This window comes from Carcharodon carcharias, chromosome 22 (genome assembly GCF_017639515.1).
Source record: "Carcharodon carcharias isolate sCarCar2 chromosome 22, sCarCar2.pri, whole genome shotgun sequence".
NCBI lineage: Eukaryota > Metazoa > Chordata > Chondrichthyes > Lamniformes > Lamnidae > Carcharodon > Carcharodon carcharias.
Genome location: NC_054488.1, coordinates 53,704,716 through 53,731,500, shown reverse-complemented (window position 1 = coordinate 53,731,500; position 26,785 = coordinate 53,704,716). Strand labels below are relative to the sequence as shown.

General features: G+C 41.8%; 1 protein-coding gene across 4 annotated transcripts in view; it reads right to left on the bottom strand.

Annotated features, from left to right (window-relative positions):
* Positions 1-17,745, bottom strand: part of rptor (regulatory associated protein of MTOR, complex 1) — a 337,285-nt gene extending 319,540 nt beyond the window's left edge. Inside the window, exon 1 of one of the 4 annotated variants that reach the window (XM_041216771.1) lies at positions 17,407-17,745. In XM_041216771.1, the coding sequence (XP_041072705.1) occupies positions 17,407-17,559 (153 nt within the window). In that variant the 5' untranslated portion in view covers positions 17,560-17,745. The remainder of the gene's footprint in view (positions 1-17,406) is intronic. The other 3 variants (XM_041216772.1, XM_041216769.1, XM_041216770.1) reach the window with 3 other exon arrangements.
* Between the last annotated feature and the right edge of the window lie 9,040 nt (positions 17,746-26,785).

Here is a 26,785-nt window from a genome sequence, read left to right as displayed (position 1 = left end):
AATTCCTTACAGAAATACAGAATTTTGAAAGTATCCAAATAAACAACAGTGCAGTCAGTTTCACACTGAAGCTGTTCAAATAAACTTAACCAGGCTCTTGATCAATTTACCTCAAATTGGAGTTATATTTTGGACAGGAAATTATTTTCTTCACAAAATAAACTCCTTGCAGTGTACCTTCAAAGCTCAATTGCTTCAGAATGCAAATATCCTTTTAATTATATTCATAAGTTGTATGCATGAGCAGCCAATAAACCAACAGAATTGCCATTGCAAAGAAAGCTTCATCTAAACTGTGTCAGCATGTTTTAAAATGGGAAAAATACACAAGTGGTGTAAATAACAAATGAAAGTCTTGGCATTTGCAATGCTGAATATGGGTTTCTTATTCATGTAAGAGGAAAAGAATAACATACAATTTCAATTGATTTAAAGTACTGGGCTACAAATTCCATAAATTGTTTTCATATTTACTCAATATGGTTCAGCCAAATGAACTTTGCCTCTACATCTCAGATCATTCTCATTTTCAATCCCAATATCAAGGCCCAAAATGGATCAATACCAAAACAGCTGAGTGCAAACCTGCTGCAACTTTCAGTGAAGCACCAATATTCTCTCCAGTATTCACTCCACAGACACTAGAAGTGTGAAACATCTCACTGGTTATGTAGAAATTTGCCAGATCTGAAGCTGCTCAAGCTTTAGACATCTCAGGAAGTTTTTATGCAAGTGCTTGTTGGATTCCAATTAGGGAACCAGAGCCCAATATCCGTCTCAACTAGTGTTTGCACTGATTTCCCAAAAGCAAGTTTGTCAAATCGTGTGGAGTCAAAACAGAAAGACGGTAAAACTCCTCTTCCAATGCACCCCCTGGTGACCCAACAATGAAACAGCAATCATAGCACAAGAGGCAGTGATGGAACGAGACCATTTCATGTTTCCGAAAGGAGAAATTCTGCCCAAAATCGCATTCAAGCATGAATTGTTCATACATTACTCTAAGCCTAGAACAGAATTTTATAAAAAGCTCAACCCGATGAGTCTCCAATTTAGGGAGGCATGTAAGCATTATGAAAATTAACAAAGGTGACTCAGGGCTGAAAAGGGCCCGTAGAGAACAGTAATTTAATCCATAAAATTCTAAACTGCTAAGCAATTTGAAATAACTTGCGTTTTGTAACATATAACAACATTGTTAGGCTCTTCACAGAAACATAATCAGTCGAAATTGGACACAGGACAAAGGAAGAAATATTAAGGAGGTGACTGAAAGCTTGGCCAGAGGTGAGTTTTAAGGATAGCCTTTCAGAATAATTGAATGTTTAAAAAAGAGGTTTTGTTTCATAATCAATGTGCAAAACTGGTTAGCATACAATTTGCAATCTGGAAGTGTAACAATTTACCCCTTTTAAAATCCCAACACACACACAAAAAGCAAAGGGCAGGACAAATAAGGTCTCTGCACAGGTTGGCATATGCTAATACTTTATGAAAAAGGGTGAAGTTCAAAAAGGTCTTGACACAGTTGATTTAGAGTTCCTACACACAAAGACAGTAGTGGTCAGAGTAGTTGGCTGGAAATCCTTTCAAAAGGGTCTTCGGTGAAACACTGTCTTTGTTAACTCTCACTTGTCACTGCTTCACAGGCTTTCAAATACAGACAAGTTATTCTGAGATGAGGAGTTATTCTGACTGAAGGTGAATAACCACTCTGGACTGCAGGTAATAAAAGGGGAGAATGATGGGGAGAGACAGAGAGAGGAGTGATCTTCTTTCACAATTTGCTCCCAAGACACACAATAAGTTCAAAATACATGTTCAGGTAGAACTTCTCCCAGGCCAGGTGTTTTTCAGCCAATCAGCAAGAGACCACAGCCTGGCAACAGCATTTTTTTAAATTTTAATTCAAGTAAACAAAATAACTCATCTCCCCAGGTGTCTTGCTGGTCACTTAGCTGAAGGCATGTGATTTCTTGGAAAAAGCAACTTGCTCAACAGACCAAAGTGAACTTGTAACCTTTTAGAAAAAAAACTCAGGAGTGTGCCCAAATGGTTCACTGCCCTTCCAATTTTTTATTGTTCTTGGAGATATGGATTCCTAACAAAAGTTACAGAGATAGAGCAAGGACAAGGTAATGAAGGGGTTCAAACATAAGGGTGAAAATTTTAAATCTGAGGCACTGAGAACCTTGGAGCTATCAGAAAGCAAAGATGGGTGAGCTGGCGTTGATGTGAGATAGTATACAGGCAGGGCTTTGGATGAGCTAAGGTCTACAGAGGGTGGAAAATAGGAAGTCAGCCAGGATAGTTTTGTAATCATCAGTTTGGAGATGGCAAAAGATATAGACGAGGGTTTCAGCAGGAGATGGGATGAAGTAAGAGTGGAGGCAAGTGACATTACAGAGATGGGACCAGAAGCAAAGCTCTCGGCTGAACAGGGCACTAAGATGCAAAAAGTTCAGTTCAGCCAAAGACAGTGACCAGAAAGCATGATGGAATTGGTGCAAGTCTTCATTATACATCCACATAAGGATATGAGGTTTGTTGGCAAAGGCCAAAAACAATTACTTTGATCATCCCAGCAATTATCTGGAGGAAAGCGCAGCTCATCCAAGACTAGACATCAACTCAGAGGCAGTGGAGGGTCAAAAGAGTTGGTGAAGAGGTAAATCTGGATTTCTCCAGCTAGCCAACTCCTGTCTACAGATGATGTTGCCATGTGGCAACTGTAGGTGTGGAAGAGGAGGGATCCAAAAATGTATCCTTGTGGGAGCTCCAGAAGTATCAGTGCAGAAGCAGATATAGACTGCTGCAAATGGTCTGGCTACAGTCCAATAGATGAAATTGGAACCAAGCAAAGCCAGGCCATTGAGCTGACAGCAGAGGCGAGGTGTTGGAGGAGGAGGGTGATGAACTTTGAAAACAGCAAATAAATGTTCTCATCCTCTTGGGGAAGAAAACTCCATTAACCCATTCAATATAATACAAATAATGGAGGGTTTAATCTACTACTAATCATTTCTTGGCAATGTTATGATAATAACATTACGAGAGGTTAACATCCTCCAGAAACAGCTGTGATCATGGAATAATAAGAAATCATAGTTTTATTTTTAATTTAAAAGTATCATGTATGACACAAAAGACAATGGAGTTCAAAGTTGTAATCTAAATTTCACAGCAAAGCTCAGATATTTATAATCAAAAAACATACTCCAAGGAACATGTATTTGACTGAACACTGGTGAAACTGGAGCTGGTGACAACTGAAGGATTCAAGCTGTAACCACATCAGCCATGGAGCAAACATCAGGTATTGCCAGCAGTTAGTTCTGGAGAAGGGCTGAAAGCTGGAAAGCTTTGGGACAATACAAAGAAAGGATATTCTTTCCAGCTATTGTTTCTAGAGTTGATATCTACTTTACTTTAGCTCACCCACTCAGACAAGCTGCACCTTAGGATCCATAAGAGTAGTGACAACATCAGTACCCATGTTCCAGTTATCGAGAGTTATATGGATGTATAATGAAGACTTGTATCTAATCTAGCATAACATAAAAAACAGGAGTCAGCGGCCAAATGGTCCTTCGAGCCTGCTCCACCATTTAATAAAATCATGGCTGATCTTTGATCTTAACTCCATTTTCCTGTCTGATCCCATATCCTTTTATCCCCCAAGAGTCTAAAAATCTTCATCAGCCTTGAATATACTCAATGACTGAACATCCACAGCTCGATGGGGTAGTGAGTTCCAAAGATTCACAACCTGCTGAGTGAAGATATTTCCTATCTCACCCCAAAATGGTCAATCCCATACCTTGAGGATATGTGCCTTAGTTCTAACTGTTTCTCTCTCCATAGATGCTGCCTGACCTGCTGAGTATTTACAACATTTTCTGGGGGATTTTTTTTCCAGATTTCCAGCATCCAGTTATCTGCTTTTGCACCGTAGTTCTAGACTCTCCAGCCAGGGAAACAACCTCCCAGCACCTCCCCTGTCAAGCCCTCAAAATCTAATACGTTTCAATCAGATTGATTTCATTCTTCTAAACTCTTAGAGAAGATAGCCCCCCATTTCCACTGAATCTCTCCTAAGGTTCCAGGGATGAGAGGGCTGTCCTAACTAGTGAACCTTTGTTGCACCCCTTCTAAAGCAAAAATATCCTCCATGGTGTACAGAACAGTCTCTGCTCTCAATCTCAGTGTGTAGAATGCCTCAGCAATGCCTTAGGTTCCAAACAATTACACTAATAACAGGAAACTTCTTTATTCTTGCGTCAGTTCAAATTCTATTCATGCAACTGCTCCATGTTCTTGTGCCTATGTTTAATCCCTACTCAATTACCAAGTTCCCATCCTACCGTTTCATTCACCAGCCAACTAATTCAATGCCCCATGCCCTGTGTTCAAGGCTACCCATAAGCAATGCTATGGAGACATATTGTGTTTTAAAATTTCTTCAAGTAGCTCAGAAGTACGGCACTCAATACAGTAATATGCTGTGCCTCAGCATGGCAGGTTTTCTTGCCAATATTCAAAGGCAAAATGCTTTCCCAGGAGGGCTTTTATTTTGTTCCATTAAAAAGGCAAATCTACAGGTGACACTTTCATGCAAGTTTAAGTAGCCTATTTAAGGTCAACAAAAGCCTAGAAATAGGTCTTTAACTTAAGCTCAAAGGGAAACAGTACAAATGCTGGAAATCTAAAATAAAAACAAAATGTCAGAAATGGCAGGTCATGCAACATCTGCAATGACAGAAACAAAGCTAACATTTCAAGCTGATGCCCTTGCATGAGAACTGGTAAAAGTTAGAGATGCAACAGGTTTAAATCAAGTACAGAGGCAGGGAAAGGAATGCAATTAACAAAAGAGAAGCTTTGTGATAACATGGAAGGCTGCGAAAACTCAAGGAACATCATGTAACCTTTCAAAAATTAAGCATTTTACAACCTTGCAGGTTCAACACCAAGTTCAACAATTTAAGATCATAGTCACCCACCCACTGCTCCCCTTTTTCCAGACAGCAGCTGTTGTAAAGATTCTGCTATTTCCATTTACACCTCCTCTAGATCCATCATCTATTTCTTTACTAGTCCCATTATCATCCCCTTTCACCTTCCACCATCATCCTTCTTAATTTCTCCTGCCTTCCATCCCATTACCTTTTAATCATTCCTCCCTTTTCCCCATCTCCTGACCTGCTTAAGACCAGTAATATCTCTAACTTCTTCCAGTTTTGATGAAAGGTCACTGATCTGAAACATTAGCTCTCCTCATCTCTCAACAGATACTATCTAATCTGCTCAGTATTTACAACATTTTCTGTTTTATTGCTGAAAAAAGACGTCAAAACTTTTCATCTTGCTCTCGTCATGGCACTTCGCAAAAACACATATTGATAAGGGGAAAACAACAAAACTCAAAACAGTATCCAACATTAGATGTGATTCCGCAATTGGACAACATTTGCTAAATAATCCTCAATGTGCTAAAAATTATGCTGACAGCCAATTTAAGATTGTCAGTCGGGCTCAGTATGGCGCGTTTGTGTGTAATGGAAGCTACCTACATTAATACACAGGGCCCTGTTCTTTGCAGACAGAAAGAGCATGTACACAGATTGCACCTGTTTCAGCTAAACAAAATAAGTGACAGCCATTCGCTGATTCAGTCCTCAGGACAAGGTCTTGACCAATCAGGGTCAAGCTGTCTGGTTTAAATTTCAAACAATACTTGGCAGTTAATCATCAGTCACCATCACTTGTGCATTCTCCATGTCAACGCCTCTATCAATCAAAGTCCACATGCCAATCAATCAGTGCTATCTTCACATACAGTATAAATTGTTTTCCCCTTATATTGGTATTCTTGCAAAGTATCCCGATGAGTGCAAGGCGAAAGCTTTGACATGTCTCTTTTTTCAGCAATACTCAAGCTCTGCACCAACAAACAACTATTTTCTGTCGTAACTAACTTAAGCTTTTGGGTCAAGGTGTGATGTCAGATACTCAACCAAGGCCATGTTCCAAACATACCGAGTACCACTGCAAAATAAAAGTCTTGTGATATAGAGAAATAGGTCTGCCAACTGAACAGAAAGTATAACCTCACTTAGAAGCATTGAATGCTAGGTCAGCCTTCATTGTGTTGCATTACAAAGTTCCAATTATTTTACGCTCCCTGATTAAAATACCAAGCTAAATGCATGTATGTACAAGAAGCTGAACTCCTCCATGAAGTGTGCTGTTCTAGGTATATGACATCAGTCTAACCATACCCCACAGATCCAGGTTAGTGCAGCATAATGTAAAGAGGATCATTTAATAGCTGCAGAATCAGTAAGGTCATGTACAGTGAAATAAAACTGTCCCATGCTTTCGACAGCTGTAAAACTGCAATTCACAAATGCCTTTGGATACACAGTAAATTACCTATATGAAATAATGATCCTGCTGTAGGCAACAGCTTGGTTACGCACTTTTCACAGTGGCAGCCTACTGCAGACTATTTACAATCACATCATTAAGATAAAAGAAATTGACTAGAATGCACTGAAAATATAATTTGCCGGCAGTATCAATTCTTTACCAATGCTGCATTGAAGAAATAAGTCTCTATTTTTCAATGCATTCTTATTCAGTTTTGACATTGCCAAAACCAGTATACAAAAAAACCTTGAATACAACTGCTTCACATTGTCTATTTACAAGTTAATGATCACATATTATAATCAACTGTGTAAATGTATGAGTGGCCAAGAGTGGGAGCCATTTTGCATATCTAGCAGGTTCAAAAGTTGGGTTCGTCACACCCATCATGCTCTACTTCAATCATTTCAGTCATATGCCATTAACCATACATTCAGCCAGCTCCTGAATAAAGTAACGTGACTAGATGTCCACAATTCCCATTATCATTTAATATTTTAGATGTAAACAGTTTGAAGTGCTATCAGAATCTGTCTAAGTTCAAGTAAATAGACAGCAAACTAACATCGATATGGAATGCCATGACTAGTTTGTGCCGACAATTCACAATATGAGTAATAAACGCAGCTCACTGGAAGTTTCTGCCGATCAGAGAGATAACGGAGAGTAGGAAAAGAAGCGAAGAGTTAGAAAGAGTTAAGAGAATTGACAAGGAGCTAGAAACAAGGACCAGGAGACAGAGCAGAATAAAACCACGAAAGATTTCCCACATTTTACGAAGCAGGTGCTAACACATTCAAACTAATGCTTTAAGCATAAAAATTAAATGCCCTTTTCCATCATTTATTGCAAACCTAGCAGGTGAAAATGATTTCCTGTGAAAATACAAGATGATAGTTTCTGATTTTAAACAGCTACCTCTACTGGGTCAGTCAGAAATACGACTCAAATGAAAACTGAAAATTTATCCCGAAACAAAATTAACTTTTTTTGTTATCACAGCAAACACTTTTACCTTGCAGCTAAGTTGTTCCAAATCACATTAAAAGCCTTGGTTCGTTAATTTGAATTTTGGGTAGCAAAGGTCTTTTCCAAATGCAATTAGTGCATCCAATGCTCTGGTCTAAAACTGTGCAATGGAACAGCAATACTATGCAGAAAACTGAAGCATAAATCCCAGGGAGTAACATGACCGCTGGCTCACATATTGAGCCAATTCTGCTTTGGGTAAACACTACCTCCATCTCTCTTTAAGCCAGGGATAGCCAACCTTCCAAAGCTGAAGAGCCAGGAACTAATAGGCCTCTGACAGAGAGCCACACGTGCCCTTTCAGTACAGCTTGAGTACAGGGAAGACAGCAAAAGACTGGAGCTCTGCTGACTTAAGAATTACAGAAATCAAATAACCTGTGTACAGGAGCTTGAGAACCACTTTAGACCAATGCCAACAATTGCAACATCATCGTAAGGTCTCCACCTCATCTGCCATCTTCCTCACTCACTCACTATTCCAATGCAAACCCATTTTATTACCCAACTAGCACAGAAGGAAAGCAGTTGAAATCTTGAAATATGTTATTTATTTTAAATCTACAGATTTCACTTCATTCCCCCTCCCTCCAGAAAAAAATCCAATTAGATAGCATTTGGCATCTCAGAAGTTTCAGGGTTTCGGTTAAGCCTGGAGGGTGTACATGCGCACCCTCATGCTGCTCCCTCTTAACTAACTCAGTAAAAGATTTCCATTAAATCTCATTCTTTCTGTACCAAGGCTAGATTAACAAATGCAGTTAGTTATCTCTTTTTACTCAAAGCCAAATACATCTGATTTAAAGGTACCAAATACTTTACAGTTCCTTAAGTACTTTCAAAGAGTCATTCCATACCAATGTACACACCTTTGAAAAACTGAAAGACATTCAGTACTGAAGGAGTTTTAAAAACAATAAAGATGCATCCTGTACGCTTTACCTGGCGTTGATGCAAAGTGCCTTCTTAAACTTTCAGGATTGATCTCTGACATTGCTGTTTTTAAATGAGATTCGGAAACTCAAGTCTCAGAAGAACTTAATCTCTATTTAAAAACTCCCATCCCAAATGATGCATCAGCTTTATAATCCAAATAAAGTGGAAAACAAAGATGAAAATTGGACATAAGGAAAACTTTTTCAATATACACTGAGTTGCTGAACAAAATGCACTGCAATACAATTCTAGCAATGTGCTCAAATTTCTCTGCAGTTTGGAATTAAAGGTTTAGTCTAGGTTTGCCTGCTCTGGGGATTGTAGCAGAAACAATGGGCAAAGGATTTAAAAGATTTAGAGATGTGGATTTTGTTTTAAGCTAAAGTACACGAGAACTATAGTGCACAATGTGACAGATGGCTCTTCACCATTTCAAAATGAGTGCGTAAGAGCTAACATTTCTAGATTCTGCATTATTACAATGTATTTTGGATGGTACCTTTCACATTGTCCTAGCCTCGTCTATTCACCATCTCCAAACCAATGCTTCCCAAACTTTTCCCCATTGTGGCCCCATTTTAATGCTTGAAAATTGGTTCCAGTCCAGAATGATAGTGGGGGGAGGGGGCCATTGTTGAGCAGGGTGTCACGATCCACGGGTAGGCAACCTCTGCTCTGACCTCCTTCAGCCCCGCCACCGTCCAAGATTTCTGTACTCCTCCATTTCTGGTTTCTTCAGAACTTCTCATTTTCATTGCTGCACTATCTGCGTCCAGGACTTCAGCTTCCTAAGCTCTGAAATTTCACCCCTAAATCTCTCGGCCTCTCTACTTCTCTCTATTTCAAGGCACTCCTTAAAGCCTACAATTTTGACCACCTTTTGGTCACCTTTGGCTGGGTGTCAAATTTTGTTTGATAATACTCCTGTAAAATGCCTTCAGACATTTTGCTATGTTAAAGGCGCAAAATAAATCCAAGTTGTTGTGGTTGGTACAAGTCAGCAAGCACATATTAGCATTTAATAACTTAATGCAAAGGATGGATAATGGTACAATCCCATTGTGAAACAGAGGAAAGGTTTTTTCCTTATATAATTTCATTCATGATAATGGGCTTGATCATAAAATATACAATTAAAAACTGAACTTTGCCAATACAAATTCAGAAAATATATGTCATGTTGTACAATTCCACAATATACAAAATGACCTGTTTTATATTCTGAAAAACAACGGCATGTCAAAACAATTATAATTTACGTATAGTATAGTAAATGTTAGTATTTAACAGACTGTAGGGATCGAGTTGAACCAAATTACCCACAGTGTGAAAGACTGAGTGTGAGATTCCCTTTTTTCCTATGTGTCGAGGTAGTGTACCAACTATAGCCATGGGAGCCAGGAGCCACCTGCTCACAATCCTCCACCTACATCATGCCAGGGCAACCCAGAATAACTAGCTCCCGCCCCCACCCCCCCACATTAAAGCAGCTGGTCTCAATGCAACCACATTGCAATATTTTACATTTGTTGACCCAGACATACTGTAAAAATAACAATGAAGCCAATGGCGCTCACCCATTATTTACATGCAAATTGAGGCCAGTGCAGATAAATGCAATGATTCAGAAGTTGATTCTCCTCCCTGAGCTGTACAAAAGCAGAATCTCGCCATCGTATTGGCAAGGTACTGAAAGACAAAGTAGCTGCAGCTGCTGTTAGAGGTGAGTACGGTGGCCATTATCAAAGAGAAGGTGCCAGGAAAACTGAAAGGTCTGAAGGTGGATAAATCACCTGGACCAGATGGATTACGCCCCAGAGTTCTGAAGGAGATAGCTGAAGAGATAGTGGAGGCGTTAGTGGTGATCTTTCAGGAATCACTGGAGTCAGGGAGGGTCCCAGAGGACTGGAAAATTGCTAATGTAACCCCCCTGTTTAAGAAGGGACTGAGGCAAAAGACGGGAAATTACAGGCCAATTAGTCTGACCTCAGTGGTTGGTAAGATTTTAGAGTCTGTTAGTAAGGATGAGATTTCAGAATACCTGGAAGTGCATGGTAAAATAGGGCAAAGTCAGCATGTTTTCATCAAGGGGAGGTCATGCCTGTCAAATCTGTTAGATTTCTTTGTGGAGGTAACAAGTAGGTTAGACAAAGGAGAGCCAATGGATGTTATCTACTTGGACTTCCAGAAGGCCTTTGACAAGGTGCTGCACAGGAGGCTGCTCAGTAAGATAAGAGCCCATGATGTTAGAGGCAAGGTACTAGCATGGATAGAAGATTGGCTGTCTGGCAGGAGGCAGAGAGTGGGGATAAGGGGGTCCTTCTCAGGATAGCAGCCGGTAACTAGTGGAGTTCCGCAGGGGTCAGTATTGGGACCACAACTTTTCACTTTATACATTAATGATCTAGATGAAGGAACTGAGGGCATCCTGGCTAAGTTTGCAGATGATACAAAGATAGGTGGAGGGCCAGTTAGTATTGAGGAGGTGGGGAGGCTGCAGAAGGATCTGGACAGGTTAGGAGAATGTGCAAAGAAGTGGCAGATGGAATACAACGTGGGGAAGTGTGAGATCATGCACTTTGGTAGGAAGAATAGAAGCATAGACTATTTTCAAAATGGGGGGAGAATTCAGAAATCTGGAGTGCAAAGGGACTTGGGAGTCCTAGTCCAGGATTCTCTTAAGGTTAACTTGCAGGTTGAGTCGGTAGTTAGGAAGGCAAATGCAATGTTGGCATTTATTTCGAGAGAACTAGAATATAAAAGCAGGGATGTGCTGCTGAGGCTTTGAGGCTCTGGTCAGACCACATTTAGAATATTGAGAGCAATTTTGGGCCCTGTATCTCAGGAAGGGTGTGCTGGCCCTGGAGAGGGTCCAGAGGAGGTTCACGAGAATGATCCCAGGAATGAAAGGCTTAACATATGAGGAACATTTGAGGACTCTGGGTCTATACTCGATGGAGTTTAGAAGGATGAGGGGGGATCTGATTGAAATTTACAGAATACTGAAAGGCCTGGATAGAGTGGACGTGGGGAAGATGTTTCCGTTAGTAGGAGAGACTAGGACCCGAGGGCACAGCCTCAGAGTAAAGGGAAGACCTTATAGAACAGAAATGAGGAGAAACTTCTTTAGCCAGTGGTCAATCTATGGAATTTATTGCCACAGAAGGCTGTGGAGGCCAGGTCATTGAGTGTATTTAAGACCGAGATAGATAGGTTCTTGATTGGTAAGGGGATCAAAGGTTACGGGGAGAAGGCGGGAGAATGGGGTTGAGAAACTTATCAGCCATGATTGAATGGCAGAGCAGACACGATGGGCCAAATGGCCTAATTTCTGCACCTATGTCTTATGGTCTATGTCTAATAAATGACAAGCAACAATTGTAAACCAGATACTATAAATTCTGCTCATTATATCTGGCTCAGCAATCAGGGGGCAGCAAAGATGCCCCTCATCTCAAAGGCACAAGTAATGATTTAGTGAGCAGTCTAGGCCTATATCCCATAGCGTTTAGAAAAAAATAGATCACCTAACTGAATCAAAAATTCTTATTAAGCAGTGCAGCAAACTCGAAGGGCCAAATGGCCCACCTCTGCTCCTACTAATCTATGATTTTCCAAGGACTGGAGAAACCAGATAACGGGAAGGGGAACAATCCATAATACCGCTGTATGCCAACAGCATCCAAAAGACAATGAGCACTTTTTACTCCAGTGGTTTTAATTAATAGAAAGCACTCAAAGGAGATAAAAAGGAAATTTGCAAATTTTGAATACGTGGAATGAAACAGGAATGGTTGAAATGCATGTAGGTCAACCAGTGTGAAACATTAATTTATCTTTTCTCGTTCAGGTGCAAAATGTCTGCAATGTATTGCTATCATTTTCTGTTTTTATTACACTAGGTGCATGAAAAAAGGTCATTTTCTTAAAACAACTTGCATCTACATAGCGTCTTTAAAATAGTAAAATGTTTCAAGGCACTTTGTAGCAGCATAATGATATAAAATGTGAAAGCGAGGCACACAAGGAGACATTAAGGCACATGATGTAAAGTTTGGTCAGAGATGGGTTTAAGGAGCATCTTAAAGGAGGAAAGATTGGTTGAGAGGAAGAGGGGTTTAGGGAAGGCACTACAGAGCTTGGGTTTCTAACCACCTGAGGGCACGTCCACCAATGGTGCGGGGAAAGATGTGGGGGATGCATAGCAGGTAGAGTTGGAGGATCACTAATGTCTCATGGAGAAGGTGAGCTCAGAGAGAGCATGAGGAAAGATTGGAGAGAAACTAGAGAAAGATGTGATTTTGAGACTAGAGTAGGGAGACACTTTAGGGAATGTTTGACATGTTGGGTGGGGAGCAGGGATGTAAGAGTTTAAGGACACAGTTGGTGGTGGAGTGGGGTCATCTATGCATTCCTGGAGTAGTGGGCTGCTTTGGAAGAGGAGAGCAGGACCCAGCAGTATCTATTGTGATTGAGACAGATCTGATAGTGAATGGCTTCGCCAGCTGTGCTCCGTTAATATTCAGACCTGTCTCCCTTAGACTAAGGAAGCAACAATGGAGACTGTACCACAGGAAGGAGCAGGGTAGGAGAAAGTAAGGGTTTTATTGGGGATAAGGCCATCAAATGTGAGTATGTGATTGAGCAGCAAATGTAAATCCAAAGGCTGGGCATTTGGGGGGCTTGTTAGTGACTTGGGGGAGAGATTTTCCAGGGGCAGATGCAGAAAGAAGTGGCCTTGGAAAGGAGGAGGAGGAAATGGCTGGTGAGGGATGGCTGATATCTCTGTTAGAAAATTGGCACAGGCTTCCATGAGCCAAAGAAAACGAGTATTTTCAAGGGAAAGGTGTGGAACAGACAGATGTTCAATGGAAAAGAAGGTGCCAAATGAGTAGGGTCAGAGACCAAAGTGAGATTTGGTGACAAGGGCCATGTCACCAATATGAAAGTATGGAAAGGGGAAGGGGGCAATAATCAAAGGTATACAAACAGTCAAGAATGTTTCAGTAATATCTGATGACTTGTGAGCCAAGTTTCCAGCAAGGAAAGCTATTTCATTAAGAACTTGTAGGCAAAAGGAAGGAGAAAAGGTTGTGCTATCCATATTTCTAAAAAGCACAGCAATAATTTCACTGGGTATTCTTTTAGAAATCATAATCAAAAATACTGATGTAAATTGAATGTCATTTGTTTATTTTCAATGAGATGGCCCCAGATTACCTTTTAAAAAAAATCTGAAACCAATTAGCTCAAGATCAAAACTCACACAGACAGCACAGTGAATATTCCATTCCCCTTCAAATATCGTTTCCAAACATCATTCTTAGGCCACTAAAATGCAGCTCTCCCTTTAATGTACTTCTGCTCACATTGCTGAACATTATGGTCTCACTCAAGATCACAACAAATAAGTAAAGGGTTTCAGACAATCTTTGTACCTCCATTCAGAAAGACCCCAAGCGATATTCAACTGTATTTTAAATGATTCCATGACTGTGTCAGGGAATTCTTTCCATGGTGATTACTCTTGAGATAAACATCCAGATGTCAGTCAAAAAAATCTTTTTACTCATTTGAACCTGTTTCCTTGCCCTATTCTCAACTTAATCTAAAATAATTTTCCAGTTTTCCTTCTTAACGTGGTTTTAATTATCTTGGATTCATCTGTAAGATCACCTCTCCTTTCAAGGCTGAAATTCAAAAAATCTCCAGGCTTTCTTCCGAATTCAGAGCTCAAATGCTAAGGATCAGGCTTGTGGCCTACTGGAACACCTCCCGTGCCTTGGATGGGGAAATGGACGGGATATTAAAAAATCACATTAAGACACATAGAACCAGAACTAGCCAGAATCTCCATATGCATGATTAAATCCTTAGCTAAACGGATTTTAGAAAGATATTAGACTTGCATTGGTTGAGAAAAAGACTATTTTCTATATTGAAATAATGCAGCTGGCCTGTCCACAGACATAATCAAAACACTGCACTCTGTTATGTATACAAAATAAGCTTAAAGTTTACTTAATTAGACTTTGACCTTAGGCCTTAAAATAGCAGATCCTCCTATTTATCACGTGGGAAGCATAGGAGATTCGTCAATAAACTATTCAAAAAGTGGCCAGGATTTTCATTACGGTTACAATAGCTCCGTGCTTCCCCAGTCACTTATTGGATTATAACCAGACATGACAAAATATTTACAATGTGCCAGCCCACATATGACAGGAATGCACCATCCATCCGCATCATTTGCATCCTGCAACAACGGACATTAAGAATGCAAGGATTGTGCACTTCTGGAGTCCAAGATTGCTATGACAATTAAAGAACTGGAATTTACCACAAGGCGATCAACTGCACAGGCCATTCAGTATGATCATGGCAGATATTCTACTTCATCCACACCTTACTGCACTATCCCCATATCTCCTAATACTCTTAGTATACAAAAAAAAAATCTATCAGCCTCTGTCTTAAATATACTCTAATGAGTGAGCAACTGCAGCACTCCAGGGAGTTGAGGATTCCAATGGTTCAGAACCCTCTGAGTGAAGGCATTTCTTATCTCAGCTCTAAGTAACTGACCCCTCATTCTGAGACTGCGAGTCTTAGTTAAAGACTGTGCTGCCAGGGGAAATGTCCTCCCAGCATCTTCCCACCCAAATCCCTTTAGAATTTTATGTTTCCATGAGATCATTTGTTTCTGTTTTAAATCCAAGGAACACAGGCCTAGTCTACTTAGTTAAAAGCAAAATACTGTGATCACTGGAAATCTGAAATAAAAACAGAAAATGCTGGAAAAACTCAGCAGCACTGGCAGCATCTGTGGAGAGAGAAACAGAGTTAATGTTTCAAGTCCATATGACTCTGAAGACCCAAAACGTTAACCCAAATCCACTTAAGGACAAACCCCTCCTACCAGCAATCAGTCGGAGAACCTTTGTCTAAGGCAAGTATATCCTTCTTTCGGCAAGGAAACCAAAACGTTACACAGTGCTCCAGGTGTGGTCTCACCAAGGCCCTTTATAATTGCAGTAAGACTTCTTTAATCTTGTATTTCAATCCTTTTGCAATACAGGCTAACATATAATTTGCTTTCCTTATTGCTTGTTGTACCTGTATATTAACTTTGTGATTTATCTGCAAGGATATTCAGGGACCTTTGAATACCAAAATATCTCATTCTCACCATTTAATAAATATTCTTCTTTTCAAACCTAAGTGGGTAACTTCACACTTCTCCACAGTATATTCCCTCTACCATGTTCTCCCTCACTCACCTAACCACTCACTCGAAGCAAACTTCTTCCACAACTCTAAAATGTTCCCTCAGAACAGAAAACCAAGGTCAGCAGAATGAAAGATTTTATTGCACTTTTCATATGGGCTTATTTATAAGAGTTTCAGGAGCCCACCATTCTGTTTTATTGAAATGCTTCACATTTTCTGCACTGCCTTTCTTGATGGAGAGTATCATTCACATAACTTCACAAATTCTTTGAAACTGTCACAATTTAGTAAAACTCAAATGATAAATGCTGCTTTGATGGTGCATTGTCACAATGTTGAAAAGTAATGAAGGTGCTGTGCAATGACTTAATCAATCATGCTCCCAAGTAAAGGTAACAATCTTTCACACAAATACTCACAAAACATCTGTGGGGCACAAGCCAACTGCAGCGAGTAAAGTAGGACACTGGGATTTGAGAGATGCAATTCCATCTGGGCCCCTTTTCACAGCCTGGCAAACACATGCCTACCCACCGCACCCCCCAAACCCCTACAAAGGAAAACCACCTCCCACTAACAGCATCCTCCCGGCATTCCACAACAGCAGTTACCCCTCACCAGAACCACAAGACTCAAGTTATGCCAAAGTCCAAACAATGCAGAGTTTCCATGAATAACCACACCAACAAGACTAAACATGCTATTGCATTCACCTGTTTGTAGCATAAGTGTACTATGACTTTACAAAACATGTTATGCACTGCCTATCCTTAACAAAAAGTTTTTTTTGAAAAGGAACTTTAATAGTCCAAAAGATTGTTTAGAGCTGAATATTGTAGATATGCTGGTAATGCATAGCACATCCTGATTAAGAATCATAACCAAAATATGAACATTCTTCTTTCACCTTTCACGTACCCATCACTTGATGAGTATCAAATTATGAACTATTCTCCAAATAAAATTTATGACATCTACCACATACACTGCACTACATCCAATGAATGTATATTTAGGATCACTGGTTTCATACCTTTGCTCTCCTAGCTTTCCCACTGTTACATTGCTGGTTAGGCATATACCAACATTACTGAGATGTTTCTACCTAAAACTGCTAAAAGTATATTTAAAACACATCACCAAAATACCAATACCAAGAGCCCTGAGAAACTTTATTTTAAAAACTATCAACTTTTAAAGATTTAAATGTTGAAAACATACATTGCTAATGATTAAAAATTAAAAGAAAGGATTTTAAGGCTTATCAAGAGATCACTTTTTAGCAAAATATATCAATTGTGGTTAATTAAATTCCACATAACTGCATTGGTTCTTCCAAAAATGTACTTTGAAATTAAATTACAGCTCTTCTTTTAAAAGGCAGGCATAAGCCATATTCAACACAGCAAGATGTATTGCTGCCAACCATTGTTCAAAACACAAAGGTTTGCTATTAATTTTAAAGCAGCCTTGCCAATATTTTTAAGAATGAGTTTGATAACAAAGAAATGAGTTAATTTCGGTCTGTGGAGTAAATAAATATTTGGGGGAAAAATGCACTCGTGGTTTTATTTTGCTTACTAAAAGCAAACCCATGCGGGTATAGGAATGGGAAGTTTTATTCTGGGTTATATAGAAACTTTTGTGGAAGGTGGCTGGTCACTGGCAAGTTGGAGGTGAGTGTTTTTGAATGTAACCTCCAGCAGGTCAGGGAGGAGAGAAGCCCGGGGGGTGGGGGGGAGGGTCAAAGGGGACGATGCAGTCAATGTGGGAATTTACCCGGTCTTTCATGCGCCAACTCTGGGTGACCGCCTTGGAGCCCTCGATTTTCTCCGAGTGCCGCTTCTTCATGAAAGCCACTGGAATGTTCCAGTCGGTCATGTCGTACACCTCCTGCTCCAACAGGTCCTCCAGCAGGCTGGCGCAGGCCATACTACCCGGCCCGGCCCGACTCCACTCGGCACAACCAGCGCCAAACACACCTCTCCCTCCTCCTCCTCCCCCCCTCGGGGGGGGAGGGGAAATGGGCTGGATGGATTGGTGTGGGGGGGGGTTTGGAAAGGGTGAGGAGGTGGTGATGGTGTGTGGGGGGGGAAGGAGGGAGGGGGGGTGAGGGAAACTCCTTTGTCAATGCGGGAGGTGGGGGGGAGGGGGAATTAGAAGTTAGACGAGAGCGGGGCCGCCGCCTCGGGCTCCCGGTTCGCGGCCGCTCATTTCGCCCCGACGGAGGACGCCATCTTGAGCGAGACCAGAATGCACCGCGTCGCTACGGCAAGCCGAGCGGCTCAATCCGCGCGACGGCAACTGGCCCAGGACCCAATTCAAACCCTGACTGCATTCGAAACGCCCATCATTCTTTCTCCACTATACCCAGCACCTTATTTACAAACCTGTGTTAAATGACATTTTCTTGTTTTTCATCCAAAGTCATGAAATAAAATGCATTGTGTTTTATATATATATATATATATATTATATCTCCATACATCATACTCAGACACACAGTAAGTGAAAGTTTTATTGTTGCACTGCACCACTCCCAGAGTGTGGAGCTAATGCAATAAGAAGGCTCTGCTCATCTAAAGCTGTTCTGAATTAGAACTCAATATTATACCGTTGAAGCACCCAAAGACAAAGATAGTAAGAACTTGCATTGATATAGCACCTATCATAACTGCAGGATGTCCCAGTGTGCCTTACAGTCAATGAAGTGCTACAGAAGTCTACTCACCGTCATAACGTAGGAAACGTGGCAGCCAATTTGCACACAGCAATGGACAGATGATCTGTTTCGGTGATGCTGGTTGGGGAATAAATATTGGCCCATGTGGTATAAGGGCCTGGCCGCCTCGGGTGTACATGGGACTGAGATCTGTACCGCCCACACTGTGATGTAAGAGAACACATCATCTGAAGCAAGGGATCAGTCTAGTGTCGGACAGAGCCGTGTGCAGAAGCAAGCATAAGGGTGGCGGCGGTGACTGTGACAGATGGTATTGTCACTGGACTAGTAATCCAGAGATCCAGGGTAATGCTACAAAGACACAGGTTCAAATCCCACCACAGCAGATGGTGGAATTAGAGTTCGATTAATAAAAATCTGGAATTAAAGGTTTAACGATGACTATGATACCATTGTCAAATGTTGTTAAAACCCATCTAGTTCAATAATTTAGGGGGGGCTTGTGCCAAAATTGGCACAATCCAAAATTGGGAGAGCTGTCTCACAGACTAGCCAAGCAACATAGTCATAGTTGTGAAATCATACCTTACAGATGATGTCCCAGACATCACCATCAGCAGAGGTGGCAGCACAGTGGTATACAGTCAGGAGGCAATTGCCCTGGGAGTCCTCAACATCGGATCAAGACCCCATGAAGTCTCATGGCATCAGGTCAAACATGGGCAAGGAACCTCCTGCTGATTACCATGTACCACCTTCCCTCAGCTGATGAATCAGTGCTCCTTCATGTTGAACATCACTTGGAGGAAGCACTGAGGGGTGGCATGGGCACATAATGTACTCTGGGTGGATGACTTCAATGTCCATCACCAAGAGTGGCTCGGTAGCACCACTACAGATAGAGCTGACCAAGTCCTAAAGGACATAGCTGCTAGAATGGGTCTGCAGCAGGTGGTGACGGAACCAATAAGAGGGAAAACAAACTTGACCTCATCCTCATCATCTTGACTGCAGCAGATCTAACTGTCCATGACAGTATCAGTAGGAGTGACCACCGCACTGTCTTGTGGAGACCAAGTCCCGTCTTTCCACTGAGGATACCCTCCATCATGTTGTGTGGCACTACCACTGTGCTAAATGGGATAGATTTCGAACAGATCTAGCAACTCAAAACTAGGCAATCATGAGGCGCTGTGGGCCATCAGCAGCAGCAGAATTGTACTCATTCATAATCTGTAACCTCATGGCCCGACATATCCCACCTTCTACCCTTACCACCAAGCCAGGGGATTAACTCTGGTTCAATGAACAGTGCAGGAGGGCATGCCAGGAGCAGCACCAGACATACCTAAAAATGAGGTGTCAACATGGTGAAGCTACAACACAGGACTACTTGCATGCCAAACAGCATAAACAGCAAGTGATAGACAGAGCTAAGCAATTCCACAACCAACGGATTCAGATCTAAGTTTTGTAGTCCTGCTACATCCAGTCATGGTGGACAACTAAACAAGTCATTGGAGGCAGCTCCACAAAATTCCCCATCCTCAATGATGGGGGAGCCCAGCACATCAGTGCAAAAGATAAGGCTGAATTACTTGCAACAATCTTCCATCAGAAGTGCCGAATGGATGATCCATCTTGGCCTCCTCCAGAGGTCCCCAGCATCACAGATGCCAGTCTTCAGCCAATTCGATTCACTCCACATGATATCAAGAAATGGCTGAAGGCACTGGATACTGCAAAGGCTATGGGCCCTGACAATATTCCGGCAATAGTGGCGAAGTCTTGTGCTTCAGAACTTGCTGTGCCGCTAGCCAAGCTGTTCCAGTACAGATACAACACTGGCTTCTACCTGGCTATGTGGAAAATTGCCCAGGTATGTCCTGTATGCAAAAAGCAGGACAAATCCAACCCAGCCAATTACCGCCCATCAGTCTACTCTCGATCATGAGTAAAATGATGGAAGAGGTCAGCAACAGTGCTATCAAGTGGCACTTGCTTAGCAATAATATGCTCACTGACACTCAGTTTGGGTTTTGCCAGGGTCACTCAGCTCTTGACCTCTTTACAGCCTTGGGTCAAACGTGGCTAAAAGTGAGGTGAGAGTGACTGCCCTTGACATCAAGGCAGCATTTGACCGAGTGTGGCATGACGGAGCCCTAGCAAAACTGGGGTCAATGGGAATCAGGGGGAAAACTCTTTGCTGGTTGGGGTCATACCTAGCACAAAGGAAGATGGTTGTGGTTATTGGAGGTCGATTATCTCAGCTCAAGGACATCACTGCAGAAGTTCCTCAGGGTAGTGTCCTAGGCCCAACCATCTTTAATTACTTCATCAATGACCTTCCTTCCATCATAAGGTCAGGAATGCGGAAATTTGCTGATGGCTGCACAATGTTCAGCACCATTCGCGACTCCTCAGATACTGAAGCAGTCCATGTACAAATGCAGCAAGACAAGACCTGGACAATATCCAGGCTTGGTCTGACAAGTGGCAAGTAACTTTCACGCCACACAAATGTCAGGCAATGACCGTCTCCAACAAGAGAGAATCTAACCATCGCCCCTTGAAATTCAGTGGCATTAGCATTGCTGAATCCCCCAATATCAATATCCTGGGGGTTACCATTGACCAGAAACTGAACTAGACTAGCCATATAAATACTTAGGCTACAAGAGCAGGTCAGAGGCTAGATATCCTGTGGCGAGAAACTCACCTCCTGACTCCCCAAAGCCTGTCCACCATCTCCAAGGCTCAAGTCAGGAGCGTGATGGAATATTGTCCACTTGCCTGGATCAGTGCAGCTCCAACAACACTCAAGAAGCTTGACATCATCCAGGACAAAGCAGAAGCCTGCTTGATTAGCAGAAGCCTGCTTGATTAGCACCCCATCCATAAACATTCACCCCCTCCACCACCGACGCACAGTAGCAGCAGTGTTTACCATCTACAAGATGCACTGCAGGAACTCACCAAGGCTCCTTGGACAGCACCTTCCAAACCCACAACCACTACCATCTAGAAGGACAAGGGCAGCAGACAGATGGAAACACCACCACCTACAAGTTCCCCTCCAAGACACTCCCAATCCTGACTTGGAAATATATCGCCGTTCCTTCACTGTCGCTGGGTCAAAGCCCTGGAACTAACTTTTGTAACATTTTGATTGAATTCTCAGGATGAATTAGTTTGATTTTTGTTACTTAATTTTTTTTAAAGTTTGTTTTGTTTAAAATCAGCTGGCAAGGCAAACCTCCTTGGAATTGTAATATTTCTGTCCCTTTGAAGACAACCTCCCAGTAAATCACCCACCATAAACTGACAGACCAACCAGAGCTGCTGATACTATTGAGCACATTATTGAGATATGGGATGTATAAAATAATAAGCAGAAGAGGAAAAGTAAAGTTGCACCTTTAAGGTAAAATATGATTGTGCGACAATATCAACTGATAGAAGGATAGCTCAGGATCAACATCAGGGGGCAAATATTTGTGCAGAATGATCAAAACATGAAATTGTCTTTTGAGTCAGATAGTAAAGGCAACACTTTGGAATCATTCAAGAGCTAGTTAGATCCTGTGATGATGAACCATGGATCATTTCGGAAAAATTAGCTGGATGGACCAACTGGCTGTCTTTGTCTGCACTTATCTTTGTGAAGTTCGTCTTGCACTAAGAGAAAAAAATCACTGATAAAAGTTTAAAGATGTGACCTTTTTTTTTCAGTTTTAGATCTATTGATGTTTGACTTAGCTCTGACATTTTCAATCACGAGACACATATCTGAGGCACTCAGCTCTACCAAAAGAACAAAATCAGCTTAAAGCAGCAAGCTGTGTGCATTAATTGCATCAATCCACAGGGGCAGACCATGTGCTGCTAATCTCTCATCTTCTTCTTACCCTGATCGTTCTTTCATCTTTGTCTTCTTTTTCCATCCTTTCCTTTCTTCACTGGGGAGGAGGAAGAGACCTAGGTCAAACAGCTGAGACAAGCACAAAGATTTAGTGGAAAACGGCAGACTTAACCTACCACAACAAAATCCTTCACCCAACCTGCCTCTGTCCTCAAAGCTGCTCAACGGCAGGATTTATTGGCTCACTTGGCAGCACCGTCATCTCTGAGGCACAAGGTACTTACTGGGTTCAAGATCCCACTCCAGGACTTAAGCACAAAAATCAAGGCTGACATTCCAGTGCAGTCCTGAGGGAGGTGCTGTCTTTTGGATGAGGTGTTAAACCTGCTCAGGCGAGTGTAAAATATCCCACAGCACTATTTTGAAGAGATCAAGAGAGTTATCCCTGGTGTCCTGGCCAATACTTATCCCTCAATCAACATCACAAAAAGTAGATTATCTGGACATTATCACTTTGCTGTTTGTGGGAGTTTGCTGAGTGCCAATGGCTTTTACGTTTCCTACTATATTACAGTGACTGCAAAAAGTACTTAATTGGCTGTAAAACACTTTGACAGGTCTGTGGTCATGAGACACCCTAAATTCAGTCTTTCTTTCTAAACTAACTTGCTGTAGATGTGGAGAGAATCCAGCAGCTAATTTTTATTTGCTACAGGGTTGATCCCTGATAAGAGCAAAGGATACTCTGTAGGCTGGGAAGAATATTATAATCCAAAAAGTCTGACTTTGATTCTGTTTGATTTATTGACAGAATAATGTGATTTGTGTTAAAAAAAGGACAATGATTGATTCCCCTCGGATTATTATTAACGGAGGCAAATAACTTTAGAAAAATATATCCCAAGAAGCCGCCCCCCCCCCCCCCCCCCCCCCCCCCCCCCACCCCGATTAGGTCCAGGGCAGGAAGGCTTGCCAGCAGCCTTTCCACATGGATGCCATTTGAGGCCTTAAGCGAGCAATTAATGACCATTTAAGGGCCTCATCCTGCCACCATTTCTATTTAACCAGTCGCCATGCAGGAGACCGACAAGCAAACCCGCCTGGCACTGAATGCCAGATCGAGAGACCCAGCAGCGGGATGGGGGAACCCTCTGAAAGCCACCACCCATGCCCTTTCCTCTGCCCAACCACCCTCCCCTCCATCCTTCCTGACAAAGTCCCTCCCACCCTGCCCTTGCTTACCCTTCTCTAGAGACCCCAAACTGACTGACCCTGGCGAAGATCTGAGCATAGTACCAGTAGCAGCCACCACTCCTAATGGCACTGCCAGTAATGGATAGCTGCCAACCCCTGATCAGCCAGCAGCTCTTGGGGGCAGGATTTACCCCTCCTAGGGGAAAGTCCTGCAATTAATGTCCCACTCGGAGTCAGAAGACCGAGCAGCAACATCCCCCTTAATACTCACGAGGCTCCCAGAAGTCGAGTTGGCAGGAGTGCTGCACATTTTGGTGGTAGTGTCAGGCACTCCCCCACCGTCTTCATTAAATTCTGCCTGTAGTGTCAATGAACTTGTTCACATTGAGCTGCATTATTTAGGTGAACAGAATAAATAGGAAAGTACTCAGCTTCTGTTGACTGCCATTTATGGCTACTTCAGATATATTAATTAAAGCAGCACATGAAAAAAACAACAAATTCTAAAAGATTCCAGTGCTCTTGCGTGAGTAAAATCAGAAGACTTACTGAGGAATGTATGCTAGACCAAAGTCAAATAGTTTGACGTAGCACAATAAGATGCTCCACTATCTGGCCAAATCACAGAAGGTACATGCTAAAACTTTACAATGCTCTGGGTCAGCTCACACTTTGTGTACTGATTTTGTGTCTGATTTTAGTCTCCAAGGCAGAAAATGGACAATCCTTTGACAGCACCTTGCAAAGCTACCACCTAGGAGAACAGGGGCAGCAGACGCATGGGGACACCACCACCTAACATGTTTCCTTCCAAGCCACACACCATCATGACTTGGAACCAAATCACCGTTCCTTCACTGGGTCAAAACACTGGAACTCCCTTCCTGACAGCACTGTGGGTGTATCTACACCACACAAACTGCCGCGGTTCAAGAAGGCGGCTCAACACCACTTACTCAAGGGCAATTCGGGCTGGGCAACAAATGCTGATCTAACCAGCGAGGTCCACATCCCATGGACGAATTTAAAAAAATAAAATCGCAGCCTGAATCCTGAGGATGTTGCAAAGAAGAATCATGAGGCTGACACCCACTATCAGAAGATTTGATTGTGAGGACAAAGTTGGGTGTTTCCACCTCGAAAGGAGTTGATTAATGTGGGACACTATGGAGATATATCAGACAGTGAACAGTGTAGAATCACTTCTACCAAAGTAAACCCTGATAGTAGGACAAGGAGGAACATGCTCTGTCTGGTAATTGCAGTTCTTCACACAAGAATGATTGATTGTGCTTTTGAGTTGGGAGGTGAGGTGTGGGAATAGTGAAAACAAAGCCTCTGGAATCTGAAGAAATGATCAGATACTGTGGCTGAGAGGACTGTTGTGTTTTATTTTGGATGGACGGGCTGCATGAACTTCCCCATTAGTTTCTGTCCTGTCAATAACAAGCAGTCATTTTTTTTTTCTCTTAACAAATCAAATCAATTATCTTACCAACTATTTTTTCTTAAACCGTGAATTACCTACCACTCTATCACAGCAGTCCTCATTAAAAGAAGAAACATTTATCTACACGTATATCACTGCCCACAAACTTCATGAAGAAAGATTCAGTACATTTGCCACAGATTCTTTGAGACAAATGCATAACCCTGGAACATTTGAACTTAAATTGTTAAATACAGTGCGTAAGATATAAGGAATTTGTCTTTTTGATTGTGATTGCTGATTTGCAGACAAATGTCAAGACAAAGACAATTCATCTTCACTTCAATCAAACCAGTACACCTGAATTGGAATCATGAATAATGTCTTTCAACCTTCGACTGTGGAAATTGCCATGTGGATTTTCTGTTATTATCTTGGTAATATTCTACTTTTTTCTTCTTCCTTCAATCCTATTTCCTTTTACGTTTTTGATTTTAAGAAGCAAGAAATTTTGAGGCAGCATTTTCAAAATAAAGGACTCCACCTCATTTAATCGAAGTAACGAAAAGCAGGGACAGGTTGCACAACAGTTGATATTTCCATTCATCGCAAAGCTTGTCCTTATTTTGGGTTTTCGTGCTCAGCGGCAATTCAAACCATTATCTGCAGGTCAAGAGTGAGGAGCTACAATGGAGGTCACCTAAATCTGAATCTGAATCCACGCTGGGCTTTGATACCAATCAAGAAGCATCCAAGTCAAGAAATGTAGACACCACTGACGGGAAAACACATGGACTATGATTGGCATCTTCCCATGGGTCAGGGTCAGGCCTCAAACCACAAATTACCTAAGACAGACATTGCGAGTGTGTACCCACTCTTTTATGGCTCAATACTGTACAACTCAAGATCATAAGATGAAGAAGGATTCACACCTTCACTCAAGTCCATTCCATGCATTTGTATGAAAACCATCCTGATGCTCACTTTGATATCGGCAGCAACACAGGAAAGTGTGAGTTTAAATATTCTTGGATGCAGGGTTAGTGAATATTTTTAAGGCAGAGGTGGATAGATTCTTGACTAACAAGGGAGTCAAAGGTTATTGGGAGTAGGCAGAATGTGGAGTTAAGGCAATGTGGAGATCAGCCATGATCTCATTGAATGGCAGAGCAGGCTTGAAGGGCCAAACTTACAAAATTCTGAAGGGGCTTGATAAGATTGTTACAGTTTGTTCCCACTGGTCGGGAATCTAAAATACAGGGGCACAGTCTCAAGAAAAGGGGCCGATCATTTAGGACTGAGGTGAGGAGAAATTACTTCACTCAAAGGGTTGTGAACCTTTGGAATACTCTACCTCAAATGGTTCTGGATGCATCATCATTGAATACATTTAAGGCTGTGATAGACAGATTTTTGGTCTCATGTGGAATTAAGGGATATGAGGAGCGGGCAGGAAAATGGAGTTGAAGCCCTAAATGAACCATGATGGTATTGAATGGTAGAGCAGGTTCGATGGGCCATGATTGATTTACTGATTAGACTTTTACTTTGATTTGAAAGATGGGATAGTTACAGGAGGTGGGATGGGGAGGAGAGACAGCCTTTGTCATAATTTCATCGATGCTTTTCTTCCTCCCTTTTGTCCGTGAAGCTACCATTCTGGACCTCCATCCTCTGGGTGTGCTGATCCCCATAGGTTTCAGCTAAATATCTCCCCACAAACGAATGTATACATGGGAACCAGCCTTCAATATGAACTTAGCAGCACCAAAAATGGATTAACTGACCGTTTGTCTTATTGCTGTTTGTGGGAGCTTGCTGCAAATCAGCTGCCATGTTTGCCTATGCAGCAACAATGAATACTCTTCAAAATTAATTAATTGGATGTTTTGAGGATGCGAAAGCCACTCAGAAAGGCCAGTTCTCACTATGTGTAGGAATGCAGACTAGTAGCAATACACCCAGGTACATACCAACCACATTTTGT